General features: G+C 46.7%; 1 protein-coding gene across 1 annotated transcript; it reads right to left on the bottom strand.

Annotated features, from left to right (window-relative positions):
• Positions 1-100: 100 nt before the first annotated feature.
• Positions 101-11365, bottom strand: LOC129856749 (ectonucleotide pyrophosphatase/phosphodiesterase family member 2-like). The gene is made up of 9 exons (XM_055924471.1): positions 11176-11365; positions 10858-10963; positions 4737-4892; positions 4251-4376; positions 3687-3747; positions 3451-3548; positions 2751-2830; positions 2500-2619; positions 101-460 (listed from the first exon to the last, which is right to left on the bottom strand). The coding sequence occupies exons 1-9, from the start codon at positions 11203-11205 to the stop codon at positions 101-103; spliced, it is 1137 nt and encodes a 378-aa protein (XP_055780446.1). The 5' UTR covers positions 11206-11365.
• Positions 11366-12475: the final 1110 nt, after the last annotated feature.

Here is a 12475-nt window from a genome sequence, read left to right as displayed (position 1 = left end):
CCTGGCCAGCTGTAAGTGAGGCCATTACTGTGCAAATAGAACACAGATGCAGGCCTTCTAGAATGGGAGGGAGGGGCTTCTAGAATGGGAGGGAGGGCTTCTAGAATGGAGGGATGGGAGGGGCGTCTAGAATGGGAGGGAGGGCGTCTAGAATGGGAGGGAGGGCGTCTAGAATGGGAGGGAGGGCGTCTAGAATGGGAGGGAGGGCTTCTAGAATGGGAGGGAGGGCTTCTAGAATGGGAGGGAGGGCTTCTAGAATGGGAGGGAGGGCTTCTAGAATGGGAGGGAGGGCTTCTAGAATGGGAGGGAGGGCTTCTAGAATGGGAGGGAGGGCTTCTAGAATGGGAAAGGGGGCTTCTAGAATGGGAGGGAGGGCTTCTAGAATGGGAGGGAGGGCTTCTAGAATGGGAGGGAGGGCTTCTAGAATGGGAGGGGGGCTTCTAGAATGGGAGGGGGGCTTCTAGAATGGGAGGGGGGCTTCTAGAATGGGAGGGGGCTTCTAGAATGGGAGGGAGGGCTTCTAGAATGGGAGGGAGGGCTTCTAGAATGGGAGGGAGGGCTTCTAGAATGGGAGGGAGGGCTTCTAGAATGGGAGGGGGGGGCTTCTAGAATGGGAGGGGGGCTTCTAGAATGGGAGGGGGGCTTCTAGAATGGGAGGGAGGGCTTCTAGAATGGGAAAGGGGGCTTCTAGAATGGGAGGGAGGGCTTCTAGAATGGGAGGGAGGGCTTCTAGAATGGGAGGGAGGGCTTCTAGAATGGGAGGGAGGGCTTCTAGAATGGGAGGGGGGCTTCTAGAATGGGAGGGGGGCTTCTAGAATGGGAGGGAGGTCTTCTAGAATGGGAGGGGGCTTCTAGAATGGGAGGGAGGTCTTCTAGAATGGGAGGGGGCTTCTAGAATGGGAGGGAGGGCTTCTAGAATGGGAGGGAGGGCTTCTAGAATGGGAGGGAGGGCTTCTAGAATGGGAGGGGGGGCTTCTAGAATGGGAGGGGGGCTTCTAGAATGGGAGGGGGGCTTCTAGAATGGGAGGGAGGTCTTCTAGAATGGGAGGGGGCTTCTAGAATGGGAGGGAGGGCTTCTAGAATGGGAGGGAGGGCTTCTAGAATGGGAGGGAGGGCTTCTAGAATGGGAGGGGGGCTTCTAGAATGGGAGGGAGGGCTTCTAGAATGGGAGGGAGGGCTTCTAGAATGGGAGGGCTTTTAGAATGGGAGGGCTGTCTGTTGGAAAGCAGACTGAACCAGATTTTCCTCTAGGATTTTGCCTGTGCTTAGCTCTATTCCGTTTATTTTTATCCTAAAAAACTCCCTAATCCTTGCCGATGACAAGCATACCCATAACATGATGCAACCACCACCATGCTTGAAAAGACGGAGGTTGGTACTCAGTAATGTGTTGTATTGAATTTGCCCCAAACATAACGCTTTGTATTCAGGATATAAAGTTAATTTCTTTGCCACATTTTTTTACTTTAGTATCTTATTGCAAACAGGATGCATGTTTTGGAATATTTGTATTCTATACAGGCATCCTTCTTTTCGCTCTGTCATTTAAGTTAGTTTTGTGGAGTAACTACAATGTTGTTGATCCATCCTCAGTTATCTCCTATAACAGCCATTAAACTCTGTAAGTGTTTTAAAGTCACCATTGGCCTCATGGTGAAATCCCTGAGTGGTTTCCTTCCTCTCCGGCAACTGAGTTAGACAGGACACCTGTATCTTTGTAGTGACTGGGTGTGTTGATACATCATCCAAAGTGTAATTAATAACTTCAGCTTGCTCAAAGGGATATTCAATGTCTGCTTTTTTATTTTTACCCATCTACCAATAGGTGCCCTTCTTTGCAAGGCATTGGAAAACCTCCCTGGTCTTTGTGGTTGAATCTGCTCGACTGAGGGACCTTACAGATAATTGTATTTGTGGGGTACAGAGATGAGGCAGTCATTCAAAAATCATGTTAAACACTATTATTGCACACAGAGTGAGTCCATGCAACTTATTATGTGACTTGTTAAGTAATTTATGCCATAACAAAGAGGTTCAATGCTTATTGACTCAAGACCTTTCAGCTTTTCATTTGTAATTCATTTGTAAAAACATAATTCCACTTTGACATTATGGGGTATTGTGTGGAAGGGCAGTGAAAAATAATCTAAATGTAATCCATTTTAAATTCAGGCTGTAACACAACAAAATGTGTAACAAGTGAAGGGGTGTGAATCCTTTCTGAAGGCGCAGTATGACAACCAGAGAACAGAGAGAGTAGGGGTGTGAATCCTTTCTGAAGGCGCAGTATGACAACCAGAGAACAGAGAGAGTAGGGGTGTGAGTTCTTTCTGAAGGCGCAGTATGACTGAACCACAGAACACAGAGAGAGTAGGGGTGTGAGTTCTTTCTGAAGGCGCAGTATGACTGAACCACAGAACAGAGAGAGAGTAGGGGTGTGAGTTCTTTCTGAAGGCGCAGTATGACTGAACCACAGAACACAGAGAGAGTAGGCCTCACCGGCTGACCTCCCCACCAACGATGATTCAGCTTCTCTCGACCCCGCAGGTTAAAGTTGGCATCGAACACAGGGTCATGCATGGAGTTGCCAACGATGCCATGGGACTCAGGGTACAGGCCCTACAGGAGGTCAGGACGGAGGTGTTAACCCGTCGCGGCTGGATGTTACATTACATTACGGCAAAATTGAAGCTAAAATGTTCAGCAAGGAGGAAGACAGGGAAGAAAAAGGATGACTGACCAGTACGTACCGTTGCAAGAGTATAGAGATTGGGGAACGTTTTGGTGGGGTACACGGGTCTCATGTAAGGAGCATGGGTACCACAGGCTCCTACAGGTAAAAAGGCACAGACAGATATGATGCAATGGTACGGGCTCCCAAGTGGCGCAGCGTTCTAAAACACTGCATCTCAGTGCTAGAGGCGTCACTACAGACATCCTGGTTTGATTCCAGGCTGTATCACAACCGGACGTGATTGGGAGTCCTATAGGGCGGCACACAGTTGGCCCAGCGTTGTCCGGGTTAGCGCTTGGCTGGGGTAGGCCTTCATTGTAAATAAGAATTTGTTCTTAACTGACTTGCCTAGTTAAATAAAGTTAAATAAAGTTGAATAAAGTGAAGTAAAGTTGAATAAAGTTAAAAAGTTTAATCAAGTTAAATGAAGTTAAATAAAGTTGAATAAAGTTGAATAAAGTTAAAAAGTTTAATAAAGTTAAATAAAGTTAAAGTTAAATAAAGTTGAATAAAGTTAAAAAGTTTAATCAAGTTAAATCAAGTTAAATAAAGTTAAATAAAGTTGAATAAAGTCGAATAAAGTAAAAAAGTTGAATAAAGTTAAATAAAGTTGAATAAAGTTGAATAAAGTTGAATAAAGTTGAATAAAGTGAATAAAGTTAAATAAAGTAGACTGTCAAATGAAGCCTTGTTATGGATGATTGATAACATCTTACTGAGTTTCTCGATGTTGGGGATCACTGTGCTTCCTCTCTTCATGTAGGAGGCTCTGAACCCATCCACTGACACCATGATGAGAGGGGGACGGACAAACCTGGGGACAAAAGATCATGACACTATCTCTGATGTTCTTACGTTTTTGTTGTGAATCGCTGTGAAATAGTTGTGAAAGGTTAAACACATTGTTTTATTTTTATAAAAAGGTCTGAAGTGTGTGAATAGGATCTCTTACCCAGCCGGACAGTCATGGGTTCTAATGTCTTCACAGTCATCCTGCAACCAAGTAGTGTCCCCTTCCAAAGAAAGTGGTCCAATTAAGAGTTAATGTGAGAGTTCAATACAACCTTCCACTACCACTGTATAGGATACAGCCAGAGAGGTACACTACCGGTCAAACGTTTTAGAACATCTACTCATTCAAGGGTTTTTCTTTATTTTTTACTATTTTCTACAATATAAAATAATAGTGAAGACATCAAAACTATGAAATAACACAGTTGTCATCAAGGCAAAGGGTGGCTATTTGAAGAATCTCAAATATAAAATATATTTTGATTTGTTTAACACTTTTTTGGTTACTACATGATTCCATATGTGTTATTTCATAGTTTTGATGTCTTCACTATTATTCTACAATGTAGAATGATAGTAAAAATAAAGAAAAACCCTTAAATGAGTAGGTGTTGTAAAGCTTTGGACCGGTAGTGGAAGTCATGACAACAACAGTCAGAAGGGTTGGCTAACGCACAAGCAGCAGCAGTATCAGGTTGAGAGACATCTAGTATCAGTGTCTAACCTTTACAGAGAGTTCTGTAGTTGGTGCAGCAGTCTCCTTTGGCCAGACAGTCCTCAGAACAGTGACAGGCATGCTGGTCATTCCTGCTCTCTCCACAGCGCTCCTTACTGCACTCAAAACCTCCCTCTGGACACAAACAATCATTAAATCAATCAATTCACGAGAGAGGATGTTACATAGGTAACAAGGACCCATTAGAACTGCATCAGGGTGTCCCATTCAACAATAAGTCAAGTTACCATAAGGTCATATACATGAGGTAGAAACTGACGGAGATGGTGAAGGTCATTAAGTATGAAGTAAAGTGTGTTCATTTTGAACCCTACATTGATGCAATACAACATACTGAACATTCTGGAACATGTACAACTTGGACTGGGGAGAGGGGTTGAACTGAGATGTAAGACCACCATGTTGAGGGAACATGAAAGGGAGCAGGGGGGGACCACCAACCCAGACAGACAGGCTGGCAGGCTTCAGGCTTACCTGTTCTCAAGCAGTGCTCATCAAAATCCTGGCAGCAGCTGTTATAGGTTTTACATAAGTTGTCACAGCGGCAGTTGGGAGGCTCAGCCTCGTCCAATTCAAAGCATCTGTTCTTGCAGGATCCTGACGTGCTGATCCACGGGGAGTCTGAGGGAGCTGGCAGAGAGAGAGAGACAACCATTAACAACTACTGAGGGAGATGAAAGGGAGAGAGAGAGAGACAACCATTAACCACGACTGAGGGAGCTGTCAGAGAGAGAGAGAGAGAGAGAGAGACAACCGTTAATATCTACTGAGGGAGCTGTCAGGGAGAGAGACAACCGTTAATATCTACTGAGGGAGCTGTCAGGGAGAGAGACAACCGTTAATATCTACTGAGGGAGCTGTCAGAGAGAGAGAGACAACCGTTAATATCTACTGAGGGAGCTGTCAGGGAGAGAGACAACCGTTAATATCTACTGAGGGAGCTGTCAGGGAGAGAGACAACCGTTAATATCTACTGAGGGAGCTGTCAGGGAGAGAGACAACCGTTAATATCTACTGAGGGAGCTGTCAGAGAGAGAGACAACCGTTAATATCTACTGAGGGAGCTGTCAGAGAGAGACAAGCGTTAATATCTACTGAGGGAGCTGTCAGGGAGAGAGACAACCGTTAATATCTACTGAGGGAGCTGTCAGGGAGAGAGACAACCGTTAATATCTACTGAGGGAGCTGTCAGGGAGAGAGACAACCGTTAATATCTACTGAGGGAGCTGTCAGGGAGAGAGACAACCGTTAATATCTACTGAGGGAGCTGTCAGAGAGAGAGACAACCGTTAATATCTACTGAGGGAGCTGTCAGAGAGAGACAACCGTTAATATCTACTGAGGGAGCTGTCAGGGAGAGAGACAACCGTTAATATCTACTGAGGGAGCTGTCAGGGAGAGAGACAACCGTTAATATCTACTGAGGGAGCTGTCAGAGAGAGAGAGAGAGAGAGAGACAACCGTTAATATCTACTGAGGGAGCTGTCAGGGAGAGAGACAACCGTTAATATCTACTGAGGGAGCTGTCAGAGAGAGAGACAACCGTTAATATCTACTGAGGGAGCTGTCAGGGAGAGAGACAACCGTTAATATCTACTGAGGGAGCTGTCAGGGAGAGAGACAACCGTTAATATCTACTGAGGGAGCTGTCAGGGAGAGAGACAACCGTTAATATCTACTGAGGGAGCTGTCAGGGAGAGAGACAACCGTTAATATCTACTGAGGGAGCTGTCAGGGAGAGAGACAACCGTTAATATCTACTGAGGGAGCTGTCAGAGAGAGAGACAAGCGTTAATATCTACTGAGGGAGCTGTCAGGGAGAGAGACAACCGTTAATATCTACTGAGGGAGCTGTCAGGGAGAGAGACAACCGTTAATATCTACTGAGGGAGCTGTCAGAGAGAGAGACAACCGTTAATATCTACTGAGGGAGCTGTCAGGGAGAGAGACAACCGTTAATATCTACTGAGGGAGCTGTCAGGGAGAGAGACAAGCGTTAATATCTACTGAGGGAGCTGTCAGGGAGAGAGACAACCGTTAATATCTACTGAGGGAGCTGTCAGAGAGAGACAAGCGTTAATATCTACTGAGGGAGCTGTCAGGGAGAGAGACAACCGTTAATATCTACTGAGGGAGCTGTCAGGGAGAGAGACAACCGTTAATATCTACTGAGGGAGCTGTCAGGGAGAGAGACAACCGTTAATATCTACTGAGGGAGCTGTCAGGGAGAGAGAGACAACCGTTAATATCTACTGAGGGAGCTGTCAGGGAGAGAGACAACCGTTAATATCTACTGAGGGAGCTGTCAGGGAGAGAGACAACCGTTAATATCTACTGAGGGAGCTGTCAGGGAGAGAGACAAGCGTTAATATCTACTGAGGGAGCTGTCAGGGAGAGAGACAACCGTTAATATCTACTGAGGGAGCTGTCAGAGAGAGAGACAACCGTTAATATCTACTGAGGGAGCTGTCAGGGAGAGAGACAACCGTTAATATCTACTGAGGGAGCTGTCAGGGAGAGAGACAAGCGTTAATATCTACTGAGGGAGCTGTCAGAGAGAGAGACAACCGTTAATATCTACTGAGGGAGCTGTCAGGGAGAGAGACAACCGTTAATATCTACTGAGGGAGCTGTCAGGGAGAGAGACAAGCGTTAATATCTACTGAGGGAGCTGTCAGGGAGAGAGACAACCGTTAATATCTACTGAGGGAGCTGTCAGGGAGAGAGAGACAAGCGTTAATATCTACTGAGGGAGCTGTCAGGGAGAGAGACAACCGTTAATATCTACTGAGGGAGCTGTCAGGGAGAGAGACAACCGTTAATATCTACTGAGGGAGCTGTCAGAGAGAGAGACAACCGTTAATATCTACTGAGGGAGCTGTCAGAGAGAGAGAGACAACCGTTAATATCTACTGAGGGAGCTGTCAGAGAGAGAGACAACCGTTAATATCTACTGAGGGAGCTGTCAGGGAGAGAGACAACCGTTAATATCTACTGAGGGAGCTGTCAGAGAGAGAGACAACCGTTAATATCTACTGAGGGAGCTGTCAGGGAGAGAGAGACAACCGTTAATATCTACTGAGGGAGCTGTCAGGGAGAGAGAGAGAGACAACCGTTAATATCTACTGAGGGAGCTGTCAGAGAGAGAGAGACAACCGTTAATATCTACTGAGGGAGCTGTCAGGGAGAGAGAGAGAGACAACCGTTAATATCTACTGAGGGAGCTGTCAGAGAGAGAGAGACAACCGTTAATATCTACTGAGGGAGCTGTCAGAGAGAGAGACAAGCGTTAATATCTATTGAGGGAGCTGTCAGGGAGAGAGAGACAACCGTTAATATCTACTGAGGGAGCTGTCAGAGAGAGACAAGCGTTAATATCTATTGAGGGAGCTGTCAGGGAGAGAGAGACAACCGTTAATATCTACTGAGGGAGCTGTCAGGGAGAGAGAGAGAAAAAAATGTCTCTACTACTCAACACTTCGCTGAGGTTGGGGAGAGAAACTCTTCCCTGAGGTTGGGGAGAGGACCTCTTCATGAAGTTGGGGAGAGGAACTCTTCATGAAGTTGGGGAGAGGAACACTTCATGAAGTTGGGGAGAGGAACACTTCATGAAGTTGGGGAGAGGAACACTTCCCTGAAGTTGGGGAGAGGAACACTTCATGAAGTTGGGGAGAGAAACACTTCCCTGAAGTTGGGGAGAGGAACACTTCCCTGAAGTTGGGGAGAGGAACACTTCCCTGAAGTTGGGGAGAGGAACACTTCCCTGAAGTTGGGGAGAGGAACACTTCCCTGAAGTTGGGGAGAGGAACACTTCCCTGAAGTTGGGGAGAGGAACACTTCCCTGAAGTTGGGGAGAGGAACACTTCCCTGAAGTTGGGGAGAGGAACACTTCCCTGAAGTTGGGGAGAGGAACACTTCCCTGAAGTTGGGGAGAGGAACACTTCCCTGAAGTTGGGGAGAGGAACACTTCCCTGAAGTTGGGGAGAGGAACACTTCCCTGAAGTTGGGGAGAGGAACACTTCCCTGAAGTTGGGGAGAGGAACACTTCCCTGAAGTTGGGGAGAGTAACACTTCCCTGAGGTTGGGGAGAGGAACACTTCCCTGAGGTTGGGGAGAGGAACACTTCCCTGAGGTTGGGGAGAGGAACACTTCCCTGAGGTTGGGGAGAGGAACACTTCCCTGAGGTTGGGGAGAGGAACACTTCCCTGAGGTTGGGGAGAGGAAGTCTTCCCTGAGGTTGGGGAGAGGAACACTTCCCTGAGGTTGGGGAGAGGAACACTTCCCTGAGGTTGGGGAGAGGAACCCTTCCCTGAGGCTGGGGAGAGGGACTCTTCCCTGAGGTTGGGGAGAGGAACACTTCTCTGAGGCTGGGGAGAGGGACACTTCTCTGAGGCTGGGGAGAGGGACACTTCTCTGAGGCTGGGGAGAGGAACACTTCCCTGAGGCTGGGGAGAGGAACACTTCTCTGAGGCTGGGTAGAGGAACACTTCCCTGAGGTTGGGGAGAGGAACACTTCCCTGAGGCTGGGTAGAGGAACACTTCCCTGAGGTTGGGGAGAGGAACACTTCCCTGAGGTTGGGGAGAGGAAGTCTTCCCCGAAGTTGGGGAGAGGAACACTTCCCCGAGGTTGGGGAGAGGAAAACTTCCCCGAGGTTGGGGATAGGAACTCTTCCCCGAGGTTGGGGAGAGGAACTCTTCCCCGAGGTTGGGGAGAGGAACTCTTCCCCGAGGTTGGGGAGAGGGACACTTCCCCGAGGTTAGGGAGAGGGACACTTCCCCGAGGTTAGGGAGAGGGACACTTCCCCGAGGTTGGGGAGAGGGACACTTCCCCGAGGTTAGGGAGAGGGACACTTCCCCGAGGTTAGGGAGAGGGACACTTCCCCGAGGTTAGGGAGAGGGACACTTCCCCGAGGTTAGGGAGAGGGACACTTCCCCGAGGTTGGGGAGAGGGACACTTCCCCGAGGTTGGGGAGAGGGACACTTCCCCGAGGTTGGGGAGAGGGACACTTCCCCGAGGTTGGGGAGAGGGACACTTCCCCGAGGTTGGGGAGAGGGACACTTCCCCGAGGTTGGGGAGAGGGACACTTCCCCGAGGTTGGGGAGAGGGACACTTCCCCGAGGTTGGGGAGAGGGACACTTCCCCGAGGTTGGGGAGAGGGACACTTCCCCGAGGTTGGGGAGAGGGACACTTCCCCGAGGTTGGGGAGAGGGACACTTCCCCGAGGTTGGGGAGAGGGACACTTCCCCGAGGTTGGGGAGAGGAACACTTCCCCGAGGTTGGGGAGAGGAAGTCTTCCCCGAGGTTGGGGAGAGAAACTCTTCCCTGAGGTTGGGGAGAGGAACACTTCCCTGAGGTTGGGGAGAGAAACAGAGGGGACCAAGCCAGTGTAACATACAGTACATAGTAAGATGTTCCTTGTGGATTCAGGAACAAACCTCCAGCAGGAAAACCTGGCCAACACCAGGAGAAGCACGTGGAAGAATTCTGTTAAGATTCAAACTCAGTTTACTGCACAGGAATAGCTGTATGAGTTAAGGCATATAACTAATAATTGACTTGATGTCAAACCCATTCCAGACAGTGAATGAACTGAATGAAAGGAAACAAACTACCTGTGAAAGAAAGATTACAATGTCCTTTCACAGCTGTGCAGTGGGATCTTTGGCAAGTTTCCCAACAGTATACTTCAAACCTCTGAGTTTTTACACGCAGACCAGGTCAGAAAATGTGGAGCAGAAACGGCTGAAAAGCTCACTTGATATTGACACAAGGTAGAGGCCGAGCAAACAAACCCCAAATATACACCAACAGGCCAATCACTCGTGAAAAAGGACAACAGTAATCGTTTGTTACATTTAAACACTCTTTGCCTATTAGTTCTGTGTACACTGGCAGACAGATCTGATAGAAAACGATCTGCAAATAAACTGCATTTTGAATTCCATCGCTACAGTTACCTAAGGGAACATAGTAAGTTCCACATAATGTATGTTACTCATGTTTAAAGCAGTGGATTCCATCGCTACAGTTACCTAAGGGAACATAGTAAGTTCCACATAATGTATGTTACTCATGTTAAAAGCAGTGGATTCCATCGATACAGTTACCTAAGGAAACATAGTAAGTTCCACATAATGTATGTTACTCATGTTTAAAGCAGTGGATTCCATGTTAGTCTACAGACTGTAGAATGATTGATTGCTTTGCCCCCTAAGTCAGTTTAAGATTTAGTTTAATGCTTCTGGAATCAGTTTTCTGTCCGACTTGTTTAAAATGGCAAAAGGAAAGTTGGCTTTATATACATTTACAGCCAAAATACATAAAGGCTTTTTCAAAATATACTGTAAATCTTATTTTGGTAACTAAATTACAGAGAAAACGATTCTGCTGTGCTTGCAGTATACCAAGCATAACACCTTGTCCCAATACGTCATTATACACTTTTTTTTTTAACAATGCACTCACTGTAATAGACAACAATAATACCCATCAACTATTGTCAGAGAGAGAGAGAGAGAGAGAGAGAAAGGGAGAGATGGTAGTCCCCCAAAAATATCTATATTTTATGCAAAACAGTTGTCCAATCTTGCTTACTGTCTGTCCTTGATGAAGCAGCCTCCTCTACAGACCTTTCGGGACGGTCATAAACATACCCCGAGCAGATAACCGAACCACAGACGATGGAGAGGACACAGAACATCTTTGAAAATGAATGAAACAACAGATAAATAAAACAATTCTACAAAATATTGTCACATAAAATGAAACGTGAAACACATGAAGCGATGACGACAAGTCTCCCACAGTAACTATAGCGGAGCATGCCAGAACAACCCAGGTATTGTCTCTTGAACATCCGACATTGTAATATCACAGAGTTTTCTAAACAATCTTTAGTCATTTCCATCATACCTGTTTAAATGATATCTTATATTTCCCCATTATGTCAGTTCCGTCCTACAGAATGCATGTGATTATCGCAGTGGTCCCTATTCGGTCCGTTACCGTGCGTCCTGACTGCACCCCGGCTATCACCAAGACTGAGCGCAAGAACGGTGTGGTGGCCAAGTTTTGTGATTTCAGATGAACACCTGTTCACGGTGCCAAAGGGCGCCTCCTTCCAGCTCTCAATACAATGAATCAAATAAAAGTGCTTATGCTGCCGTTTAATTTTACTGCGCGCAGTGCGCGGTAGGATACTAAACGCAAGAGGAGACCACCCCGGTGAATGCATAACAAAACCCTTTGATACTTTTCAAATCGGTCGCCACTTTGAAATGATCATCATCATCCTCTTGTACTGCAAATGATTTAGAAAACAAAAGGAGAGTAAAACCTCCTTGCTGAAAGCCCTGAAAACTTCTGAGAACCAGTAATAAACGCATTATAGTCATGGTAACCTATACGCAAAACATAAAAGTTCTCATTGTAAAACGGAAAGGGACACATGCGGACGCACAATACGTATTTGCATGGATCATAAAGCCTTACAGAAGCAATTCCCAAAGAACCATGATTCTCTGCAGAGTGCTGCCTGCCCCTAGTCTGCTCTAGACTGGACTGAGTTACCCTAACTAACCCTGGTTCTAACACTGGACTGAGTTACACTCTAACTAACCCTGGTTCTAACACTGGACTGAGTTACACTAACTAACCCTGGTTCTAACACTGGACTGAGTTACCAGAACTAACCCTGGGTCTAACACTGGACTGAGTTACACTCTAACTAACCCTGGTTCTAACACTGGACTGAGTTACACTCTAACTAACCCTGGTTCTAACACTGGACTGAGTTACACTCTAACTAACCCTGGTTCTAACACTGGACTGAGTTACACTCTAACTAACCCTGGTTCTAACACTGGACTGAGTTACACTCTAACTAACCCTGGTTCTAACACTGGACTGAGTTACCAGAACTAACCCTGGGTCTAACACTGGACTGAGTTACCAGAACTAACCCTGGGTCTAACACTGGACTGAGTTACCAGAACTAACCCTGGTTCTAACACTGGACTGAGTTACCAGAACTAACCCTGGTTCTAACACTGGACTGAGTTACCATAACTAACCCTGGTTTTAACCCTGGACTGAGTTACTATAACTAACCCTGGTTCTAACACTGGACTGAGTTACCCTAACTAACCCTGGACTGAGTTAACCTAACTAACCCTGGTTCTAACACTGGACTGAGTTACACCCTAACTAACCC

This window comes from Salvelinus fontinalis, chromosome 6, assembly GCF_029448725.1.
Source record: "Salvelinus fontinalis isolate EN_2023a chromosome 6, ASM2944872v1, whole genome shotgun sequence".
NCBI classification, from domain to species: domain Eukaryota; kingdom Metazoa; phylum Chordata; class Actinopteri; order Salmoniformes; family Salmonidae; genus Salvelinus; species Salvelinus fontinalis.
This window is presented reverse-complemented; position numbering and strand designations above follow the sequence as displayed.